Consider the following 24,716-nt stretch of genomic DNA (forward strand, 5'->3'; position numbering starts at 1 on the left):
ATGACAAAATTGAAATATCCTGAGCTGTTGCAGAGAGCATCTGAACTGGGTGTGTGTTTAAAACACCAGGTAACACTGAAACTTGAGGATATAATTTGTATTCAGTTGTAACCCAGGCCAGGCTTCATTCTTCTGGATGGTCTTAGAAAATATGATCAGCTGGGAATCCATCACTTCCTGAGACCAAACTTCAAACTACAATGCATCATCCTCCGCCACTTCCACTACCTCCAGATGGATCCCACCACCAGAGATATATTTCACTCCCCACCCCTATCAGTGTTCCGAAAAGACCATTCCCTCCGTGACTCCCTCGTCAGGTCCACACCCCCCATCAGCCCACACCCCACTCCTGGCACCTTTTCCTGCCACCGCAGGAATTGCAAAACCTGCGCCCATACCACTCCCCTCATCTCCGGCCAAAGCCCCAAGCGATCCTTCCACATCCGTCAGAAATTTACCTGTACCTCTGCCAATGTCATCTACTGAATCCGTTGCATTCGGTGTAGTTTCCTCTACATTGGGAGACAGGACGCTTTCTCGTGGATCCTTTCAGAGAAAATCTCTGAGACGCCTGCACCCACCAACCCCACCGCCCCGTGGCTGAACACTTCAAATCCCACTCCCACTCCGTCAAGGACATGCAGGTCCTGGGCTGCCTCCACTGCTAAACTGTAACCATCCAATGCCTGGAGGAGGAACGCCTCATAGTCTGCCTCGGGACCCTGCCACCACACAGGATAAATGTGGATTTTTAACAGCTTCCTCATTTCCCCTACCCCCACATTATCCCAGTTCCCAAGCCTCCAACTCGGCACCGCCGTCCAGACCCATCCATCACTGCCCCCTCTGACCTATCACCTTCTCCCTCACCTTCATCCACCTATCGCTTTCCCAGCTACCTCCCCCAACCCCACCACCCTCCCATTTATCTATCAGCTCCGACCCACAAGCCTCGTTCCTGATGAAGGGCTTATACCCGAAACGTTGATTCTCCTGCTCCTCAGATGCTGCCTGAATAGCTGTGCTTTTCCAGCACCACTCTCGACTTGTATTAGTAGTTCAGTTGTTACAGAACTGAGCAAATAATCTAAGGTGATGCTTCAGTATAACACTGAGGAAGTACATTGATGGTAGAATTGTTCAGATAAGATGTTAAATGGAGGTCCTGTTTTCTGGCTCAAAAGGAAGACTCCATGGCAATATTTGGAGAATGTTGCAAGCTGTCCTGGCATTTGTCCAAACATTGACCTTTCTACCAGCACCATCATAAGTAGCTCATCTGCATTATGACTTTATATATTGAAATTAGACTGTTACTTTAAAATTGTAGTTGACCACGAGTGACAGGGTAGGATCAAAATGATGTGTAATGTGGTGTGGGATACTGCAAGGGATTGGGAAAGCACAATACACATTCATCTTCCTTCCTTCTTTATTAAAGATAGTATTAGAGTTTTATTTTTACTGTGGCGATTTCTATGAATTATATTGGTTGTCTTGTCAGTCGGAGGATCGGAGAAGAAATCCTCTGTTATCTTTAGAAGTATCTTGTAGCCAAATCTTAAGGTGTCCTCTCTTCCTATCTCACCCCAAACCATCTGAAAGTTAAATAATACAACTGGAGTTGCTCACGTTCCTGTTAATAATCTATTCCTTTGGCCCAGGTGTTTGCCGAGAAGATGGGCTTAGAAACCGGGTGGAACTGCCATATTTCTCTGCTACCGTACAGCGGAGGTTCGGAGATCCCACAGTCTAGCCCAAGCCACACAGGCTCTCTGCATGACGACCTTCCTCAGGGTAAGGGATGTGATACCTTTTTCTGTGTGTTATTCTTGCTCAGCACTAAATATCGATGTTTCAGTGATGGAAGGCCGGTGTCAGATCGATTCTTTAAAGCAATCTTTGATTAATATTCAACCCCCCCCCGTTCAATATATCAGCACCGATATAGTTGCAGTAGAGTCAAGGCAAATACTTGCAATTTCATAAAAGCGTGTATGACCATTTAAGTTTAAGAATTGTTTTATCTTCATTTGTCTATCAACCACATTCAACTAACTATTTTTACCAGATGTAATGAAAAAAGGTGGAACTGGGTATCTAAAAGGTCTAGAATTGAAAGCTCGTAATGATGACCAAGAAATTATTGTCAATCAATCCTCGCCCTAACCCTAGCCTATCCTCAGTTGTTGTTGAATCTGTTTAGTTCATTAATGTACTTTCGGGACAGAAATCTGCTGTCCATACCTGGTCTAATCTATATGTGATTCTGAGGTCTGTAATAATGTAAATGGCTCTCAATTTTCCTCCATTCAGGAACAATTTTGAATTCAGCTATCCTATACAAGAATGAAAAATAAATTTAGAATAGTGGGGGCTGTTAGCTGGCATGTTTCTTTACTTTCGTGCAGTCGATTCAACTGCGCTGGTTCTTTTTGAGGGGCATGGATAAGATAAATAGACAAGGTCTTTTCCCTGGGGTCCAAAACTAGAGAGTATAGATTTAGGGTGAGAGGGGAAAAATTTAAAAGGGACCTAAGGGACAACTTTTCTCAGAGGATGTGTATGGAATGAGTTGCCAGAGGAAGTGGCGGAGGCTAGTACGATTATAGCATTTAAAAGGTATCTGGATGGGATATGAATAGGAAGGGTTTGGAGGGATATGGGCCAAGTGCTGGCAAATGGGACTAAATTAATGTAGAATAGCTAGTTGGCATGGACAAGTTGGATTGTTTCCGTGTTGTACACCCCTCTGACTCTCTTCAGTATACTTTTTTAACTATGTAGATTCAAAGGACGATGCAGAGGGAGCTTTGCTAATGGAAGAAGAAAGACACTCTGATCTCATTAGCTTCCAACCAACGGACAGTGATGTGCCCAGCTTTCTGGAAGATCATAACAGGGTAAGGTGCAGGTTCAGTGATGGAACTGTTCACGTTGTCACTAAAGTAGCCGTGAAATTTATGGCCAATTCTTTTTCGTAAATTACTATTTCTGATTCAAACTGAAACTTTAGGTCAGTATAGCTTCATAGATGTAATGGTAGCAGCAAAATCAGAGGCTTTGCAAGTATGTTAAAAACTGTAACTGTTGTAGCCTAACAACCATCTCATTGACGAGAGTTTGCAATCTCTCATATACTCAAATAATTGAGGTTGAATATGGAGAAACCACTTTGAAGCAATTTGCACAACAGATTGAACAATAACTGTTCATTTATATACTACCTGTAATTTAGTAAAAACATTCCAAGGTGAACCATATTAAGGTTTTAGGACAAGTGGCCACTGGCCTGATCAAAGAGGTCAATTGTAAAGGGCCAATAAAAAAAAAATAATCTAAAGGTTTTGTTTTTGTGTTCTTGTTAAGCTGTTTCTTTGTTTTTCCTAATAATCCATATTCTTGATCACCAGGGCTACTTGCTCTGAGCCCTCTCCTGATGCTGCTGGAGATCTCATGATATTGTGGATGTTTGGGAAATGCATTCACTTGCTCTTTCACAAAAGACCTGTCCCACCCTTCCCTCTACAATGGCACCATTTAGTCCACTAGCTGAGAAATTCCAAAGCTGAATAGTCTCTGTTTGTAAGAACTATGCTTTGGGTATTTGTAGTATAGCCCCAGGCAGCCTAAGTTTTTTTTTAAAAAGTGCAGTATGATAAGAGATGCTATCTTTCTTTTCCTTAGGCTAAACTGCCGCGAGGGATCCATCAGGTGCGGCCTCATCTCCAGAACATTGATAATGTGCCTTTACTGGTCCCTTTGTTCACAGACTGCACTCAAGACAGTAAGTGAGCATCGCATACGTGCAGGCATTTAGCCGCAGGGTGACAGGGGTGTAGTAGTAATGTAATTGGACTGGTAATCTAGAAGTTTAGGCTAGTACTTTGCAGGCATGGGTTCAAGTCCCATCAAGGCAGCTGGGATAAAAATCTGGAGTTAAAGCCAAATCATGAAACAGTCATCGATTACAAATATAACTCACCAGAGTCTGTTGTGGAAGGAAATCTGCTGTCCTCATTGAGCCTACATGTGACTCCAGAGCCACCGTAATATGGTTGACTGAAATGACCAATCCATTCATTTCAAATGCAATTAGGAATCAGCAACAAACGCTGGCCTTGCCAATGGGCATCCACATCCTTTTTTTAAAATTTAAAAAAATACATTGACATGTAACACTAAAATTGTACTTCAGGTCAGTAGCTGGAAGACCAAAATTGAAGATTTAATTGGCAAAATATTCCAAGAGGTTGGGGTACATAGCATAAAGAATTTATTTTTAAAAAGTTGCATTCTGCACTTCCTGACAGGTTGGCAAAAGTGGATCCAATAGTAACTTTTGAAAGGGGAGTGAACACATATCAGAACAAAATGCCAAGGCTCTGAGGAGGGAGAACATGGCTGTAATAGTCCTTTTCAAAAGAGCCAGTGCAAACAATGGGCCAAATGGATTCTTCCCGTGCTACCTGATGCTAGCTCTCAAAACCTCATTTGGACCGAGCAGTCAAGTCACAGGAATCCAGCAAGTTTTGATTTGGCAGTTACATGGGGGCAAGCAATTCCAGTGTTTCAAACTGGATTTATAGATTCAACCATTGACTTTGGTAACTGTGTCCCCAGGCTGCTCATCCAGTCAGCCCTCAATTCCGGAAATTTCAGCAATTCCTTTAATTAAACAGTTTGCTTTTTCTGAATTTGTAAGGCACAAATCTATACAAAGTTTAGTTTCACCTGTTCAGAGGCCTAGACCAGAGCTGCTGTTACATACAGGGTGTCCCTCCCCTATGATGTTACACAAAAGTCACCTGGTCTCATAATTATCACCCTGGGAATTTACTCATAAGTTTCTTGATAACCTGATGAAGGGCCAAAGCCACCAACACAGGACTCCAACAAGCTTGTACAGAGTGAGAAATCAGAAACCAAGTGGTTAGAGCACCCCAAACTTTTAGCAGATTGTAGTTGATTGGGAAAGGAAGGATTGGGGCCAGCTGAGTGGTCCCATGGGTTGACAGCCCTGGGCAAGAATGTGCTGGAGTAAGAGAGAGAGAGAGCAAATAATTTTGTTCGTAATGAGGCAAGAGGGTATTCAGTTTTATGTAATTCTCTTGATAGCGTGTTCTCTTTTATTTTGCAAATGCATCTTCCTTTGCAGCAATGTGTGAAATGATGAAGATCATGCAAGAGTACGGGGAGGTGATCTGCTGCCTGGGCAGCTCTGCCAACTTCAGGAATAACTGCCTTTTTCTGCAGAGTGACATTGGGTAAGGAAGCTATTCTCTGCTTTTGGAACAGTTTATTTGCAAAACATTCAGTGCTGTGGGGATTAAATGTCAGAGACTTGGCTGGCTTGTCCAGACCTGGATACAGATAGGAATCTCTCAGCATTGTATGGTCCAGAATTTAAGAAGCAGCACAGCATTAAGCACATTCAAGGAGAAAACGTGTGGATGCTATGTGCTCAACAAAATTTTTTTTCTCCATTGGAGCTACCTAGAGAGCAAACAATCAAGCACTTGCTGGAGCAAATTACTGCAGATGCTGGGATCTGTACTGACAACAAAAAAATGTTTGGGATCACAGAGGATCAGGCAGCATCCATGAAGAAAACCCAAGCTATGGGGCGGCACGGTGGCTCAGTGGTTAGCACTGCTGCCTCACAGCACCAGGGTCCCAGTTTGATTCCAGCCTTGGGTGTCTGTCTGTGTGGAGTTTGCACATTCTCCCTGTGTCTGCGTGAGTTTCCTCCGGGTGCTCCAGTTTCCTCCCACGGTCCAAAGATGTGCAGGTCAGGTGAATTGGCCTGTTAAATTGCCCATAATGATAGGTGCATTAGTCAGAGGGAAGTGGGGCTGGGTGGGTTACTCTTTAGAGGGTTGGTGTGGACTTGTTGGGCCGAAGGGCCTGTTTCCATACTGTAGGGAATCTAATCTAATATAATGTTTTGAGTCTAGATTACCCATCAGAGCGAAACGTAGAGGGGGCAGTAATTATGCAGTAGTGGGGGTGCACTGGAGTGCTGAGGGAGAAAGAATGTTAATAGTTCATATTACAATCACTTAATTGTGACCATCAACATCCTTTCATCCCCCCTCCCTCCCAGCACTCCAACCTTGCCCCTCCCACTGTTGCATAATTGCTGCCCCCTCCATATTTCACTTCAGCTCTGATGAAGAGTCAACTCGAGCTGTTAGCTTGGTTTCTCTCCATGGATGCCGTCTGACCTGCTGTGATCTCCAGCAATTTTTGTTTTCAGTGAAGCACTTGATTGGGGGAAGGAAACAAGCGCAGTGAACTTCATTCAGGGTAATTTCAGAATCAGTTCTCAGTAGCAAAGTTTGGTCTTGTAAAGAAGAGACATTACTTGACCAGCTGCCCCAGAACCAATAGAAAGCAAGATTAATAGGAACATGGTTTTATCCAGGAGGCTGACAGGTTCATTCCCTCAGTTCTTTCCCCAGTGGCTAGTGATGATGAAGACTCTATTGAGCTGCTGGGCTAAGACAAAATCCAAACTTTCAGTCCTCAGTTTATTAGCCAATGTCAGTCATCCCTGGATGTACTGCAAGTCAGAACCCCAAATTTAGAGATGGAAAAATCGGCGCGTAGCATCAACAGAGTGCATTTAGAAGAGGTTAGAAAGCTTAGACACAGGGGAGGTAGTGGCTTGGTGATGATGCCTGCTGGATTATTGCCCCTGTCCAGTTGCCTTGAGTTGCTGTAATTCTTGAGGTGTTGGTACTCCACAGCCCATTGTAATTCAGTTTAACAAGCAACCATTCAGCGTCTGCAAAAGATCAGGAATCTGCTCGTTCCAGGCACATCCATTTTGTTGATTGAAACAAAGGCAAGTCTGCTACACGTTTTGTGACTTTGCTTTCTGATGTGTATAAGGCAAGCGCTTGGGCAGTTTTGTGTGGATGAAGGTGATGCACCAAAAGAAAGGGAACAGACCTATTGGATAAAAGCAAAGGCAAAATGGAAAACAGGGGAGAAGCGTAACAAAGAGGGAAGAGGAGAGGAAAAAGGTGATGAGAGAGTGGGGAGCGAGAGAAAGAGAGACAATCAAGAAATAAGAGGTATTGTATAACAAGAGGAAGCACACCTCCATCCAAGATTCCTTTAGAGAGATTTTTAATCAGCCTATCAGACCTCACCACCTCTCCCCACCCCCACCCCCAAGAACATGTGAGGCATGGTTCTTGTCCTTCTGGATCAGAGAGGGGGACATTACCACTGTACCACAAGAGCCAGTGACTCCTTTAGATGATATACTTTCTGCTAGGGATCTGTAAACTGTTCATTGCACATCATTCCGTGCCAAACTTTCCAAGTCTTAAAAGTGTGGTCACATCTAATAAAGTTGTTTTGAATTCCCTACATGTTCTCTTCATCGGCCACTGAATAACAAACCTTTTAAAAGAGCTAGGAAATATTAAAAAAGCAAAAAATCATAAAAATGCCAATCATGGAAAAAGGATCAAATGGGCTGAATGATATGTAAAGTACTGATTAGAAAATTCCCCATGTTGTTTTAAAGTACTGTCTTTACAGTATTGTGCACTTCAGCATGCTACTTATAGCTACATGGTAGCGGGACAAAACCAAGGAGGGGGTACTGTCCTTTGACAAGTGGTTTGCGCTCTCTTTCGCTCGAAATAGCAGTGTTGATGTCCCATATTGCAGATGCCACATGAATAAATTTGGCAGTCACTTTGTAACATACAATAATTAATCTTCAGCTTGTGACTCATTAACTACAGTTTTTATTTATAGCGTTGCACTGGATCCACTTTACCCATCTCGATGTTCCTGGGAGACCTTTGGCTATGCCACCAGTGCCAATGTTTCATTTGATTCTGATGAATTTACACCTCTGCAATTAGCTGGCCTCTTGAATAGCCTGCCCTGTTCCATTTCCTTTCACCAGGAGGAGAGTATCAGCATCATCAAACTCATTGAACAGGTGTGTACACAAGCATGGATGTTTGTATGTGAGTGCACATAACAAGATAATCCTGTCTGACTAGTCTGCTCACCGCCTCAGTGTATAATGCTATTGCAGTTTTAGTTATCAGAGAATCAGTGCTTTCATCTGAACTGAGGTACTAGACAAGATGCAGACTGGACTGTCTAAAAGGTTGAATATAAGTAACTCCTATTCAAAAATGTTTCAGTTTCATTTGTAAAATACATAAATATATACTCTCAGCATGGAAAGTGTTTGGTATCTGATGCCAGGTCATACCAGCAATGTTGTTGCCTCAGATGTTTGAGATGTATCTAAAATGCCAAAATACTTTACATAAACTGCATACACCAGAAAAATAAGAATAGAGCCAGAACTCTAATTCGATCTTGTGTGAACCAAATAGACTTGGGTTGTTTACAACAAAGAATTCAGCTCAAAAGAATCTGTACTGGTGTTCATGCACCTTTGACTCTACAAGGTCAAGCCCTATTGATATAACCAACCATTCACTTCTCTCTCTTGTACTTATCAAGCTTTCACTTAAAACCATGCAAACTGCTCACTTTGACTATTTCTTGTGGTAGCATGTTAGAACTACAAGTTGGTTAAACAGTAACTAAATTAAAACAGTGATTACATTTTAGATTATTGTAATGATACACCAGGGATTGATGAGATGACGGTACCAGTCTTCCAGTTATGTGCAGTGAGGACATGCCTGACACTGACATTGATCACCACTAGAGCTTTTGCACCTGCCGATCATAGCTTCAGTTTAAAACCAGTGTCCAGCCGAGTTGAGAGGACAAGTAGCAAGCATGATTCCAGTGCAAACACCACCCTTTACATCACAAATCAAAGACATTCCTTACGGTCTGTCTTCAGTTCATTGGCTTGCACTGTTTTTAAATGGACCTGTTAACTTCAGCACTGCATAGCCTCTCTCCCTGATGTGCAAATCTGACACACTGCAGTCCCTTTCATTCCCTGACATGGTTCACCCCTACCCCTGGCAATGCTGATCACGTCCTCGCAAGTTCCAAAGAATACCTGTTCTGTTTTACTGTGCATGTCTGTACTAGACTGGCTATTTGACCATTATGTGGGCAGAACCTAAGGATTCCAGGTGGTGAATTAGGAGAAGTGAATATTGTTGGGGTCCTCATGGTGCTAAAGTACTTTCAGTCTCCGGCTGACTGATTTTGAGCTGCACTCTTCACCTTTGCTCTACAGCAGCTCCATACCTGGGGGAAAACTCTGAAAATCTGTGTGAAAAAACCAGGATAAGTAAAAAGCAACAGCCCAACTCTCAGTCCTGAAGCTGCTCTGCCACTTAGTACGATGATGGCTGGTTGCGTACTATAATGCCTTTTATCAATGCTTTCCTATAAGCCTTTTGCCATTAATGTGCAAAACATTATCAACCTCTACTACAGATGTACTCCACTGATCTTACACAGCCCTTTGAGGATAGAGAGTTCCAGAGAGTCACAACCTTCTGAGTTATTAAAAAACACAAATCTCTCTATCTCAGACCTACGTGGCATTCCCTTATTGTTAAATTGCTCCCCTTGGCTCTAGACTTCCCAACAAAGGGAGACCTCTTACCTATATCTACTTTGTCTATCCTTTTAAATATTTTGTGGCTAATGGATGCAGCCATCTCATCCCACTGTTTTAAGGAATTAAGCAGCAATCCAGACACAGTTTTGCTTCCAACATTGCAGCCTTTGTGCACCTCGGTGCATCAGCTAAAGTTGAATCATTCAGCATGCCCCATTTTAGAAACGCTAGGCCAATTTGTGACCACATTATTTGAGGTGCACATCTTACTCAAAGTACTGAGGTGAATTTCTGTACTGCTGTTCAGAACACTACTCTCACGCTGGTCTGAGAAGGCATACCAGACACAATTTAATGTCTTGTCTGAAAGGTGGGCAGGCATCTCTGATAATATCACTCCCTCACTGCTGTAATCAATTAAAAGAAAGACTTGAATCAGTATCTTGTGGCAGAACCTAAATTATCATCCACTTGGAAGGGCCTTTCCTTCAACAGTGGAATTGATGTATAGTTGGGCTTCTCCAAAGTCTGGTCTTGTTTTGCTGTGTAGTATAGCCCATGTTAAAGATGTTCCATATAATTGACAGGATTTAATCTTTGAACTGTAATCAACATTATTGAAGAGATCAGTGTGCTGATGGCTTTTTGAAAAAGGCTGTGTCCTGCACAAACTGGTGGAAGGCTGGATTGTGAATATTTCAGATTCACTGCGCACTTCAATCTGAGTAAGAGTGAACCCATTGTATGAGTGTCAGGGAACCTGAACTTTAGTCAGTTTTGCCTGGAATGGCTTTTGATGTATTGCATACCGCATAGTTATGACCTAATGAAAACTATCAATAATATTGTGATACTGTTTTAGGGAAAATCAGACAGTTGATTATCACTCAAAGTGGTGCAGTTTCTTAACAAAAGAAAGGTAAAATCTCCATAGTCTTACCATACTTTAGGGCTGCTCTTTCATTAGATAGAGACAATTGCGGATGAGTTTAACCCGAGGGTCACTACGGCTGAGACGAGGGGCGTGATTGAGAAGGCAAGACTTCATTCAGTGCAGGAAATGAACCTGCGCGGTTGAGGTCTTTGTGTTGTAAACCAGCCATCCAGCCAACTAAGCTGACCAACCCCAGAGTTACTTGATATTGCCAAAGGACTAAATATTGGTTTGCTCATTATGTTTTTTTCCTTTTGTGTTATGAACCTGATCCCCTTGGTTTGGAAGAGCACGTTAATAGGGTTGACTGATTAAATAAGTAAGATAAATGAAATCGGCACACTGCTCAATATTGTAAGAAGACTGCTTGGTGGGAATAATCTAACTGGAGGTTGGACCTTGTGATATTTTCAAGATTGTTGTGGTAAATTTCCTGCCTGTTCCTAAGGTATTGGGAAATTGCAGAGGCACACTTCCTAACTTCCCAGTAGAATTCACAGGACACCTTCACCCAGTGGACGAGGTTTCATGATAGAAATACTCAAGGGAAACATAGACCCACTTACATCTCAAATCATAGCTATTATCTAATAGTGTGGTACCCAAAACCAGATCACTAAGCTCTGCTGAGATCTCCCTACAAACTAGCACCAAATGAAGACTTTATTAAAACCAATGCAATCATTGGGCTTTTCATGCAGCAAAAATGCTAAGACCTCTGTGAAGTGTCTCATGTTTTTACGTGTAACCCACAGATGATCCAATCTAAACAACAAGCTGAATGCAACTTCATTCCAGTGTATTTTAACCAGAGGCATTCCCATTTATCCACAGGCTCGGCACACAACATACGGAATCAGAAAATGCTTCCTGTTTTTATTACAATGTCAGCTTACATTAGTCTTCATTCAGGTAGGAAAATAATTTTTTTCCTTTTCTCCACATTCCACTAATCTGGATCCCTCCATTACTCTCTTTAATTACTATTCTATTACTTAAATACCATGTACAAGGCTGCTAATGTATGTATCTGGTAATCCAAAGAAATGTAGTCTCTTTTTAAGGGCATTGTTGTAGTAGGTGGTACTTTACTTCACAATCGTACGTGCTCGCCGGCTCCTGGCTGGGTTCCTCTCAACATCTCCCTCAGACTGCACCTCACCTTATGTGGACAATCAAAAATCTCCATCTGGAACCTCACTGGTATAGTCCATCTCTGATATGAGTCTCTGTTTTGTTTGGGATGTTCAGTCACAAGGGATCAGCCCTCTGCTGATGTCTATATACTGGATGTAGGTTTGCTCGCTAAGCTGGAAGGTTCATTTCCAGACGTTTCGTCTCTCTGCTAGGTAACATCTTCAGTGGGCCTCCAGGTGAAGCACTGCTGATAATTCCTGCTTTCTAATTATATGTTTGGGGTTCTTTGGGTTGGTGATAACATTTCCTGTGGTGATGTCATTTCCTGTTCTTTTTCTCAGGGGGTGGTAGATGAGGTCTAACTCGATGTGTTTGTTGATAAGTTCCGATTGGAATGCCATGCTTCTAGGAATTCTTGTGCGTGTCTCTGTTTGGCTTGTTCTAGGATGGATGTGTTGTCCCAGTTGAAGTGGTGTTCTTCCTTCTCTGTATGTAAGGATATTGATGAGAGAGTGTCATGTCATTTTGTGGCTAGTTGGTGTTCATGTATCCTGGTGGCTAGTTTTCTGCCTGTTTGTCCAATGTAGTGTTTGTTATAGTTCTTGCACGGTATTCATCCTAGGACGAGCCAAACAGAGACACGCATGAGAATTCCTAGAAGCCTGGCATTCCAACCGGAACTCTACTAACAAACACATCGAGTTAGATCCCAAATATTACCCCCTCAGAAAAAACAGGAAATGATATCACCAACCCAAAGATACCCAAACATATAAATAGAAAGCAGGAATTATCAGCAGTGCTTTGCCCAGAGGCCCACTGAAGATGTTATCTAGTAGGGTGACGAAACGTCTGGAAATGAACCTTCCAGCTCGGCGAACAAACCTACAACTAGAACCCCAACCTGAGCTACAAATCTCAAACCTCGCTAAGATGTCCTTTTACTTGTGTTTCAGCAAGAGTCACTCTGAGTAGGAGCCTTTTATTCTTGACCTTAGCCTAGGTCATTTTTCAAAGTTACCCAGCTGCCTTGATACACAACATAGGTTGTATTTTAAATCTTTCTGATCTCTGTTATTGCGTACCACCATGTTTATCACTGAGAAAACTGACCAGATCTGGTCGCCCAAGGGTGCTGAAAATAAACCTGTGGACTTGGTTTGAAATTGGAGCATATGTTTTGGAAACATAAGATTATAACCGCATGCATAGTATTGCCTGCTGGAATATATCACTGACCAATAGTTGTATGCAACATTTTGCCTTCCTTGTTTGCCAGTGCTGACTAGAGGGCATGATGCCTCAATAATACTGAGCTGTCTGTGTTTGAGCAGTTTTTGGCCTGTCTGGTTCAGCTGCCTCCACCACTCAGCACCACTGACGTTCTCTGGCTGTCCTGTTTCTGCTACCCATTGCTGAGGTAAGTGTGCCTTCTGCCAGTAATCTAAAACGAAAGCACTTAACTTTTTTACTGTAGTTACAGGTTAGGAATGATTGTTCCTGTTGGGAATGAATGGAGCACAGTTTTGATGAAAGAATATTTCAAATCTGTGTTCCAATTCAGTACCGGAGGTAGCCATTTAGCCTATTCTTTCTCTGAAGGAATTATCCGATTGGCCCAGCACATCTTTCCTCTTAAGGTACCATCTAATTTTAATTTAAAAGTTGGAGTTTCAAGAACTGTTTGTTGCTGTTTTCCTTAAATATGTCCCTTCTGGTTTCTCTTCCCTGCCACACCAAGCCTTTGGAGGTTGTTTATTTAATTCATCAAAACACTCACACCTCTGTAAAAACATTCTCTACTGGAGGGAGCGAAATCTCAGGGTCACCAGTATATCCAAGTAACTGCAGTCAGGCATCTCAGATATTAAAGTAAAACTCTTCAGTTTCCAAGTTGTTTTCCCAGGGCAGCGGGGTCTGAAACTAGAGGGCAAAGGTTTAGATTAGATTAAATTCCCTACAGTGTGGAAACAGGCCCTTCGGCCCAGCTAGTCCACACCGACCCTTCAAAGAGTAACCCACCCAGACCCCATATTTACCCATGACTACTGGACCTAACTCTACGGACAATTTAGCATGACCAATTCACCTCGCCTGCACATCTTTGGACTGTGGGAGGAAACCGGAGTACCTGAAGGAAACCCACGCAGACATGGGGAGAATGTGTAAACTCTACACACAGTCGCCTGAGGCTGGAATCGAACCCAGGTCTCTGATGCTGTGAGGCAGCAGTGCTATTTTAAGATGAGGGAAAAAGATTTGAAAGAGACCTAAGGGACAATGTTTTCAGTGAGAGCGTGGTGCGTGTATGGAATGAGAGTTGGTGGTGGAGGCTGGTACAATTACAACATTTGGATGGGAAATGAATAAGAAGGTTTAGAGGGATATGGTCCAAATGCTAGCAGATGGGAGTGGATTAATTTAGGATATCTGGTTGGCGTAGACAAGTTAGACCTCGTCCATTCTGTTCTATTTCTGTGCTGTACATCTCTATTGACTTTACTATGTGCACATACTAGTTATGTCTGATGATACAAGTGGATATACCCCTTCGAGCACTGGAATCCCATCTCCTCCTGTTTAGCCCATATACCTTTGCACTTTTACTATCAAATCCTTCGCACAATTTCCTGTTAGGTCATATTGTGGTCTCTGCTTCATTTGTTTCAAACCTGCAAGTTTGGCGGCCTTATCCTTTCTGCGTTTGCTCTTTTGGATTTCATTGAAGGACTGGTTTCAGCAATATGGCCTCATTGAATTCTAAATTAAAATACTAAGCATTCTGACAGTATCAGCAGCTTAATGTAACTGCATTTAAAATATAGAAAGAGGCCATTCAGCCTTTTAAACATCCTCTGCCATTTGGTGAAAATGTGTACAAAAGTCACTGAAGAAAAAAACCCAGCAAGCTAATGAAATGTTGACCTTGAAGGAAGAACATGAGGGCAGCACTTCTGGCTCAGTGGTTCGCACTGTTACCTCAGCACCAGGGACCCGAGTTCGAGTCCGGCCTCCGCTGACTGTGTGGAGTCTGCATATTTTTCCAGTGTCTGCGTGGATTTCCTCTGGGTGCTCCGGTTTCCTTCCATTGTCCAAAGATGTGCATGTTAGGGGAATTGGCCATGCTAAATTGCCCATAGTGTGCAGGCTAGGTGGATTCACGATGGGAAATGCAGGGTTTCAGGGATAGGGTAAGTGAATGGGTTTGGGTGGAATTTTCTTTGGAGGGTCGATGGGCTGAATGGTCTGCTTCAGTAGGGATTCTCTGATTCTATGAGAAATAGGAGTAGATGGAGGTTGTGTGACAGTGCCATCCTGAGCATGCTGTGCCACCAGTTAGGATCATGGCTGAATCTATGCATCAACTCCATTTTCCTGCCCTATCCCCATGTTCCCAGATTCCCTTTGTTCCCAAAAATATATTACTCATTCTCAAATACATTCAGCAACCGAATACAGGTCTCTGGGTGGCAAATTCTATACTCTAGAGCCAGCGATATCACCCATGGTTGCATCTGAGCGAATGAGCTGTTTTATGTAAGTTTCAATTAGAACTGATGAAAGGTGACTGGTTTTCCCCTGTGGATGTTGAGTAATTGCAGCTCTTTCTATTTATAATCCGTTCTGGGATGATTTGAGGAATATATAAGCTTGTATAAAGGGCAGTCAGAATCTGAAACATACATTTCTTTTTGCATCTTTGTGTAATGTGAAGTGAATCGTTGACTTCACTCTGCAGTCCATGGGGAGTTTGCCATCTTGAGGAAGGAAAGAGAGGGAAAGAAACCTATAGCAGTGACTCTCTTACTGCAAACCATTTTGGAATGGGTTTTGAAGAGTAACCTTCTGATACCGTTGAATAGCACGTGATGCAAATCAAAGTAAAAGATGAAATAAAAATTATTTCAAAATGTGCAAGCGAAAACGTCAAGTGTTAGCAGCAATGTTAGAAAATGGTGTTTGAACCTGTTTAAAACTAAAAGCAAGCAAGATAAGTAATCATCATCCCAAAGTGTGCTTTTATTGTCAGTTTTGTTTTGTCGTCAGTGCTGCACTGTTGGGGAAGCCTCCAGATAGTTCCGTGATGACAGTGGCAACAGGAAAGAACTTTGTATTCATTCCAAAAAAGGTGAGACCTCCTGGAACAGTGCACGGCCTTTTTGTTAGGAAACTGACCTATCAATCATTTCTATTAAATGTAAAAGAATGCTTATATGGATGGCTGTACTTACAATTATCTGTAACTTAATCTTTGTCTGAAAATCTGAGATATTTTGCCTTATCCAGAAAATCTTGATGAACTAAGACTGTCTGTGGCATAAATTTCTGATTGGTTCAGTTTCCAAAGCAACAGTCATAGAATCCCTACAATGTGGCAACAGGCCATTTGGCCCAAAACGTCCACACCGACCCTCCAAAGAGTATCCCACCCAGACCCACTCCCCTGCCCTATTACTCTTCATTTCCCCTAATTAATGCACCTAACCTACACATCCCTGGACACTATGGGCAATTTACCATGGCCAATGCACCTAACTTGAACATCTTTGGATTGTGGGGGGAAACCGGAGCACCCGGAGGAAACCCACACAAATACAGGAAGAATGTGCAAACTCCACACAGACAGTGGCCTGAGGCTGGAATCGAACCCGGGTCCCTGGCGCTGTGAGGCAGCAGTGCTTTCTCCATTGTCCACTCACGTCTTAAACTGTCACAGAAAATCTTTAACAAACACAAACTGATATTGGAGTGGTGTCAAAAGAATGTTGGCATTTTCAATTTTAAGAACACACCTTCCTAAATATGCCTGAACAATTGTATTTTTTAATTTTCTTGCATTTCTTTGTAGTTTCTCTTCCCCCTCAACTCCCAAACCCATCAAGTGCTGAGCCTTCACTCCACAATTAAGACTGCACTTTCAAACCGATGCTGCACCAAATAGATGTCTCCGTCTGTCTCTGCTGTCTCTCTGTCTCCACCCCATCCCCCAATGGCTGACTTCAAAACTCAGCTGCTACAGGAGGATCCAAATTCCAGCTCCAATCACTGATTTCAGTGAAGGCTGTGGTGGATGTGTGACACAAGGATCCAGTCTCCCTAATCTTAAAACAAAAAGCAATCAGTATTTGCACTCCTATCACTATCCAGTGAACCTGTACCTCACTGTGCTCATATTTGGGTGTACAGTATTAGATGAGGATTGTTTCTCTGGCATGAGTTTGCCGCTGCCCTGTTCCACAAACCAACCAGAATTATCATTCCTCGATTTTGTTAATGCACCATGTAACTAATAGGTCTCACTACATGGGATAAGTACAGACATCTGTAATGTGTCAGGAACAAATCACTTACACTAATCGTGCTTTCAAGAAATAAATTATCATGAGTGATCCTAATACTGTAGCTGTGTACATTTAATCTAATCCTTGAGATGAATGTAACATTTTGTTCCTGTCTGCAGACTCAGCAGCACTTTCTAGTGTGCTTCTTCATCAAGTTCAGCATCACTATTTTTGCCTACCTCATTTGCTTTGGGTTCATGCTGCAGGAATTTTGTAAAAAGTCCAACTCCTTCAATGTTACCAACTGCACATCTATAATGAACAGGTGAGTGGGGGTAAAGATCAGTCTGTTCGCCACTGACTGCAGGAGCAGCTGCACACAAAGAAAGACTTGCGTTTCTTTAGCACCTTATGTGATGTCAGAACATTCTAAATTATCTTTAGGAAAAACAGCAGCCCCACAAATTACATGCAGCAAGACCCCAACAAACTATCACAAGATAACGAACAGAGTTACTTTTGCAGTGTGGGCTGAAGGGTAAGTATTGGCCAGAACATCAGTCAGAGTTCCGCTATGCCTCAGATAATTTTGTGGGATCATCTGAGATCTTGTGCTTGGATCTCTGGAGTGGAACTTGAATTTTTACACTTACTTAGAGAGGTGAGTATTGCCTGCTGCACCAGCACTGATTGAGGTTTATGTACAGGTCCTTCTGAAAACTTCCATCCCAGAAAACTATGCTTTTTGTTTGTTATCGTAAGTGGCTGTAAATCCTCAAAGGCAAAATCTAGTCATCTCCAATGACAGACTTAAAAACAGAAATTTAAAGCAAATATGGACTAAAAAATGGAGCACTGTTATTTGTGAAATAGGAAAAAGGGTTAAAGAACTCTTCCGTTGACAGAAGCTGATTTGATAGGAACAGCTGTAAATAGGATTATAAATCTTGAATGAGATGGTGTTGCAGGTGTGACCCATGTTCACAGAGAACAGCCCCAAACAGACAGGGATCCCATGTATGGCATTAACTTCCACAGTGCAGGTATGGCCCTTTGTGTTTTTGTTGAGATTGAGATGTTCTGGTATGGTCTTTCTGATGGACTGAAGCGAAGAGAGAAAAAAATGTGGGTCTATGAGCTTACTTATTAAAGCTGTGCTGTGTCAAATAAAAGTTGTGCTTTTTGCACCCAAATCAGTAAATCAGAGTTAAATTATAAGATAAGTGCAAATAAATCACTTGATGGACAACAAAATGTATACTGTTATCTATTAATGTCTCAACATCTTGCCTTCAGTCTATGTGAAAAACGTTGTCATTAAAAATAGTTGTTACTGAGAATGATTAGTTTATGGAATTGGGTTAAAAATCGCCCAACACTCGGTTATAGTCCGACAGGTTTATTTGGAGGCACTAGCTTTCGGAGGTGATTCATCACCTGATGAAGGAGCAAGTCTCCAAAAGCTAGCACTTCCAAATAGACCTATTGGACTATAACCTGGTCTTGTGTGATTTTTAACTTTGTACACCCCAGTCCAACATTGGCATTTCCAAGTCATTTATGGAATTGAAAACGTTAGGAATATTTAGATGAATGTATATAGTCTCCGTGAGTTTATACCCCATTTAATCATGATCTAAGTCTGCTTTGTAGACAGTTTGAAGTTGTACCTCACCTCCTCTGAGATTTGTTTTAGACTCGTGTTTGATATTGCAAAAGAAGATCTATCTAATGTTCTATCTAATGCTTCACATTGCACCCTTTGCAGTTCAATGTGTTGTTCAACAGATGGCAATGTTCTGTTAGTAGAGAGAGATTTTGTTTATTAAACTTTGGGGATTCCATTCAAAGCTATTGTGGGAAGTTAGACCTGCCTTTCACATTTATTAACTCTGGAGGCTGGATTGCAAGAGATATTTACCAGTGAGAAATCAATTTCAGTCACCATTATGGAATGTGTGAAGTGTGGGAATGCTGCTGTCCACCCCCTCCTCTGATAGTATAATTCCACATCCTGAACTTGCAATAACTAGGCTCTGACTGCAGATATTATTTTGAACTGTGCAGCAGTATGCTTAATTACAAGTAGCTTACAGGTGCTTTAAGAGCAATAACAAAATGCAGATTCAACAGTGTACTGTAAAGCACTATACAATGTTCTTAGCATCAACACATATTAAGTTGCAATAGTCCTACCAGATCATAGTGCTGCTGCCTCATTAGAGGGAAAGAGAGAGAGAGACAGAGAAGAGTATTGGTGGTTTAACCTCTCCTTAGGTGAGAGGAGAGGTTGAGAAAGAGAGTCCTTCACGCTATCCTTAACCACTGCTGGAATTGAACCAATGCTGTTGGAATTACTCTGCTCTGCAAACCAGCCGTCCAGCAATTTGAGTTAACTGCCCCCTCACAAACATTGACCCAGTTACTGTTCAAAAAGGTTCCTCTCTGATAGACTGAGGATTGACCACATTAAGCTGTAAACCCATTCAGTGACTCTCAGTTGCCAGCATTTGGTCCATCAGCAAAGAACTCATCTTGGATGCTAACCCCAAAACCATCAGTTTTTAAAAAAAATAAATGTGGCCTCATTTATCTATACAGCAAGCCCACAGGTTACAGAGTGGTCTTGAGTCATTCTGAGCGTGAAGAGCTTGAGTCTGTGCTGATCATAATCATAGTCATTGTGTAGATGGTCTTAAAATTCACCAGCTTAGAAAGGGTGAAATGTTAATGTGTGCCCCATCCTGAAAGCAGCAGCCGTGATATCACTCCCGTGCTCACCCTAGAGTGAAGAATACAAGCCTGATGAGTGAAGTGAGCTGTGTAGATATATTTTTGGAATGTATGTGAGTTACTTTATCACATTCATTCATGAAGTAGTGTTCATTCATGGTTTAAATTCCCACATCTAGAGTTACCAGTCTCTCGCTCTGCCTGTCCGGCTCGCCCTCTCTGCCTGTCCGGCTCGCCCTCTCTGCCTGTCCGGCTCGCCCTCTCTGCCAGTCCGGCTCGCCCTCTCTGCCAGTCCGGTTCGCTCTCTCTGCCTGTCCGGCTCGCCCTCTCTGCCTGTCCGGCTCGCCCTCTCTGCCTGTCCGGCTCGCCCTCTCTGCCTGTCCGGCTCGCCCTCTCTGCCTGTCCGGCTCGCCCTCTCTGCCTGTCCGGCTCGCCCTCTCTGCCTGTCCGGCTCGCCCTCTCTGCCTGTCCGGCTCGCCCTCTCTGCCTGTCCGGCTCGCCCTCTCTGCCTGTCCGGCTCGCCCTCTCTGCCTGTCCGGCTCGCCCTCTCTGCCTGTCCGGCTCGCCCTCTCTGCCTGTCCGGCTCGCCCTCTCTGCCTGTCCGGCTCGCCCTCTCTGCCTGTCCGGCTCGCCCTCTCTGCCTGTCCGGCTCGCCCTCTCTGCCTGTCCGGCTCGCCCTCTCTGCCTGTCCGGCTCGCCCTCTCTGCCTGTCCGGCTCGCTCCCTCTGCCTGTCCGGCTCGCCCCCTCTGCCTGTCCGGCTCGCCCCCTCTGCCTGTCCGGCTCGCCCCCTCTGCCTGTCCGGCTCGCCCCCTCTCGGCCTGCCCGTCTCTCTCTCTCTCTGTCTCTCTCTCTCTGCCTGTCTCTCTCTCTCTGCCTGTCTCTCTCTCTCTGCCTGTCTCTCTCTCTCTGCCTGTCTCTCTCTCTCTGCCTGTCTCTCTCTCTCTGCCTGTCTCTCTCTCTCTGCCTGTCTCTCTCTCTCTGCCTGTCTCTCTCTCTCTGCCTGTCTCTCTCTCTCTGCCTGTCTCTCTCTCTCTGCCTGTCTCTCTCTCTCTGCCTGTCTCTCTCTCTCTGCCTGTCTCTCTCTCTCTGCCTGTCTCTCTCTCTCTGCCTGTCTCTCTCTCTCTGCCTGTCTCTCTCTCTCTGCCTGTCTCTCTCTCTCTGCCTGTCTCTCTCTCTCTGCCTGTCTCTCTCTCTCTGCCTGTCTCTCTCTCTCTGCCTGTCTCTCTCTCTCTGCCTGTCTCTCTCTCTCTGCCTGTCTCTCTCTCTCTGCCTGTCTCTCTCTCTCTGCCTGTCTCTCTCTCTCTGCCTGTCTCTCTCTCTCTGCCTGTCTCTCTCTCTCTGCCTGTCTCTCTCTCTCTGCCTGTCTCTCTCTCTCTGCCTGTCTCTCTCTCTCTGCCTGTCTCTCTCTCTCTGCCTGTCTCTCTCTCTCTGCCTGTCTCTCTCTCTCTGCCTGTCTCTCTCTCTCTGCCTGTCTCTCTCTCTCTGCCTGTCTCTCTCTCTCTGCCTGTCTCTCTCTCTCTGCCTGTCTCTCTCTCTCTGCCTGTCTCTCTCTCTCTGCCTGTCTCTCTCTCTCTGCCTGTCTCTCTCTCTCTGCCTGTCTCTCTCTCTCTGCCTGTCTCTCTCTCTCTGCCTGTCTCTCTCTCTCTGCCTGTCTCTCTCTCTCTGCCTGTCTCTCTCTCTCTGCCTGTCTCTCTCTCTCTGCCTGTCTCTCTCTCTCTGCCTGTCTCTCTCTCTCTGCCTGTCTCTCTCTCTCTGCCTGTCTCTCTCTCTCTGCCTGTCTCTCTCTCTCTGCCTGTCTCTCTCTCTCTGCCTGTCTCTCTCTCTCTGCCTGTCTCTCTCTCTCTGCCTGTCTCTCTCTCTCTGCCTGTCTCTCTCTCTCTGCCTGTCTCTCTCTCTCTGCCTGTCTCTCTCTCTCTGCCTGTCTCTCTCTCTCTGCCTGTCTCTCTCTCTCTGCCTGTCTCTCTCTCTCTGCCTGTCTCTCTCTCTCTGCCTGTCTCTCTCTCTCTGCCTGTCTCTCTCTCTCTGCCTGTCTCTCTCTCTCTGCCTGTCTCTCTCTCTCTGCCTGTCTCTCTCTCTCTGCCTGTCTCTCTCTCTCTGCCTGTCTCTCTCTCTCTGCCTGTCTCTCTCTCTCTGCCTGTCTCTCTCTCTCTGCCTGTCTCTCTCTCTCTGCCTGTCTCTCTCTCTCTGCCTGTCTCTCTCTCTCTGCCTGTCTCTCTCTCTCTGCCTGTCTCTCTCTCTCTGCCTGTCTCTCTCTCTCTGCCTGTCTCTCTCTCTCTGCCTGTCTCTCTCTCTCTGCCTGTCTCTCTCTCTCTGCCTGTCTCTCTCTCTCTGCCTGTCTCTCTCTCTCTGCCTGTCTCTCTCTCTCTGCCTGTCTCTCTCTCTCTGCCTGTCTCTCTCTCTCTGCCTGTCTCTCTCTCTCTGCCTGTCTCTCTCTCTCTGCCTGTCTCTCTCTCTCTGCCTGTCTCTCTCTCTCTGCCTGTCTCTCTCTCTCTGCCTGTCTCTCTCTCTCTGCCTGTCTCTCTCTCTCTGCCTGTCTCTCTCTCTCTGCCTGTCTCTCTCTCTCTGCCTGTCTCTCTCTCTCTGCCTGTCTCTCTCTCTCTGCCTGTCTCTCTCTCTCTGCCTGTCTCTCTCTCTCTGCCTGTCTCTCTCTCTCTGCCTGTCTCTCTCTCTCTGCCTGTCTCTCTCTCTCTGCCTGTCTCTCTCTCTCTGCCTGTCTCTCTCTCTCTGCCTGTCTCTCTCTCTCTGCCTGTCTCTCTCTCTCTGCCTGTCTCTCTCTCTCTGCCTGTCTCTCTCTCTCTGCCTGTCTCTCTCTCTCTGCCTGTCTCTCTCTCTCTGCCTGTCTCTCTCTCTCTGCCTGTCTCTCTCTCTCTGCCTGTCTCTCTCTCTCTGCCTGTCTCTCTCTCTCTGCCTGTCTCTCTCTCTCTGCCTGTCTCTCTCTCTCTGCCTGTCTCTCTCTCTCTGCCTGTCTCTCTCTCTCTGCCTGTCTCTCTCTCTCTGCCTGTCTCTCTCTCTCTGCCTGTCTCTCTCTCTCTGCCTGTCTCTCTCTCTCTGCCTGTCTCTCTCTCTCTGCCTGTCTCTCTCTCTCTGCCTGTCTCTCTCTCTCTGCCTGTCTCTCTCTCTCTGCCTGTCTCTCTCTCTCTGCCTGTCTCTCTCTCTCTGCCTGTCTCTCTCTCTCTGCCTGTCTCTCTCTCTCTGCCTGTCTCTCTCTCTCTGCCTGTCTCTCTCTCTCTGCCTGTCTCTCTCTCTCTGCCTGTCTCTCTCTCTCTGCCTGTCTCTCTCTCTCTGCCTGTCTCTCTCTCTCTGCCTGTCTCTCTCTCTCTGCCTGTCTCTCTCTCTCTGCCTGTCTCTCTCTCTCTGCCTGTCTCTCTCTCTCTGCCTGTCTCTCTCTCTCTGCCTGTCTCTCTCTCTCTGCCTGTCTCTCTCTCTCTGCCTGTCTCTCTCTCTCTGCCTGTCTCTCTCTCTCTGCCTGTCTCTCTCTCTCTGCCTGTCTCTCTCTCTCTGCCTGTCTCTCTCTCTCTGCCTGTCTCTCTCTCTCTGCCTGTCTCTCTCTCTCTGCCTGTCTCTCTCTCTCTGCCTGTCTCTCTCTCTCTGCCTGTCTCTCTCTCTCTGCCTGTCTCTCTCTCTCTGCCTGTCTCTCTCTCTCTGCCTGTCTCTCTCTCTCTGCCTGTCTCTCTCTCTCTGCCTGTCTCTCTCTCTCTGCCTGTCTCTCTCTCTCTGCCTGTCTCTCTCTCTCTGCCTGTCTCTCTCTCTCTGCCTGTCTCTCTCTCTCTGCCTGTCTCTCTCTCTCTGCCTGTCTCTCTCTCTCTGCCTGTCTCTCTCTCTCTGCCTGTCTCTCTCTCTCTGCCTGTCTCTCTCTCTCTGCCTGTCTCTCTCTCTCTGCCTGTCTCTCTCTCTCTGCCTGTCTCTCTCTCTCTGCCTGTCTCTCTCTCTCTGCCTGTCTCTCTCTCTCTGCCTGTCTCTCTCTCTCTGCCTGTCTCTCTCTCTCTGCCTGTCTCTCTCTCTCTGCCTGTCTCTCTCTCTCTGCCTGTCTCTCTCTCTCTGCCTGTCTCTCTCTCTCTGCCTGTCTCTCTCTCTCTGCCTGTCTCTCTCTCTCTGCCTGTCTCTCTCTCTCTGCCTGTCTCTCTCTCTCTGCCTGTCTCTCTCTCTCTGCCTGTCTCTCTCTCTCTGCCTGTCTCTCTCTCTCTGCCTGTCTCTCTCTCTCTGCCTGTCTCTCTCTCTCTGCCTGTCTCTCTCTCTCTGCCTGTCTCTCTCTCTCTGCCTGTCTCTCTCTCTCTGCCTGTCTCTCTCTCTCTGCCTGTCTCTCTCTCTCTGCCTGTCTCTCTCTCTCTGCCTGTCTCTCTCTCTCTGCCTGTCTCTCTCTCTCTGCCTGTCTCTCTCTCTCTGCCTGTCTCTCTCTCTCTGCCTGTCTCTCTCTCTCTGCCTGTCTCTCTCTCTCTGCCTGTCTCTCTCTCTCTGCCTGTCTCTCTCTCTCTGCCTGTCTCTCTCTCTCTGCCTGTCTCTCTCTCTCTGCCTGTCTCTCTCTCTCTGCCTGTCTCTCTCTCTCTGCCTGTCTCTCTCTCTCTGCCTGTCTCTCTCTCTCTGCCTGTCTCTCTCTCTCTGCCTGTCTCTCTCTCTCTGCCTGTCTCTCTCTCTCTGCCTGTCTCTCTCTCTCTGCCTGTCTCTCTCTCTCTGCCTGTCTCTCTCTCTCTGCCTGTCTCTCTCTCTCTGCCTGTCTCTCTCTCTCTGCCTGTCTCTCTCTCTCTGCCTGTCTCTCTCTCTCTGCCTGTCTCTCTCTCTCTGCCTGTCTCTCTCTCTCTGCCTGTCTCTCTCTCTCTGCCTGTCTCTCTCTCTCTGCCTGTCTCTCTCTCTCTGCCTGTCTCTCTCTCTCTGCCTGTCTCTCTCTCTCTGCCTGTCTCTCTCTCTCTGCCTGTCTCTCTCTCTCTGCCTGTCTCTCTCTCTCTGCCTGTCTCTCTCTCTCTGCCTGTCTCTCTCTCTCTGCCTGTCTCTCTCTCTCTGCCTGTCTCTCTCTCTCTGCCTGTCTCTCTCTCTCTGCCTGTCTCTCTCTCTCTGCCTGTCTCTCTCTCTCTGCCTGTCTCTCTCTCTCTGCCT

General features: G+C 45.3%; 1 protein-coding gene across 5 annotated transcripts in view; it reads left to right on the top strand.

Annotated features, from left to right (window-relative positions):
• Positions 1-24,716, top strand: part of tmem94 (transmembrane protein 94) — a 137,221-nt gene that overhangs the window by 96,985 nt on the left and 15,520 nt on the right. For all 5 annotated transcript variants that reach the window (XM_043714375.1, XM_043714378.1, XM_043714374.1 and 2 more), the window contains 9 exons: positions 1,668-1,800; positions 2,791-2,906; positions 3,691-3,790; positions 5,162-5,270; positions 7,783-7,972; positions 11,310-11,387; positions 12,947-13,032; positions 15,660-15,741; positions 17,074-17,219. In XM_043714375.1, the coding sequence (XP_043570310.1) occupies positions 1,668-1,800; positions 2,791-2,906; positions 3,691-3,790; positions 5,162-5,270; positions 7,783-7,972; positions 11,310-11,387; positions 12,947-13,032; positions 15,660-15,741; positions 17,074-17,219 (1,040 nt within the window). The remainder of the gene's footprint in view (positions 1-1,667; positions 1,801-2,790; positions 2,907-3,690; positions 3,791-5,161; positions 5,271-7,782; positions 7,973-11,309; positions 11,388-12,946; positions 13,033-15,659; positions 15,742-17,073; positions 17,220-24,716) is intronic.

The sequence above is a fragment of the Chiloscyllium plagiosum genome, chromosome 24, assembly GCF_004010195.1.
Source record: "Chiloscyllium plagiosum isolate BGI_BamShark_2017 chromosome 24, ASM401019v2, whole genome shotgun sequence".
Lineage (NCBI taxonomy): Eukaryota > Metazoa > Chordata > Chondrichthyes > Orectolobiformes > Hemiscylliidae > Chiloscyllium > Chiloscyllium plagiosum.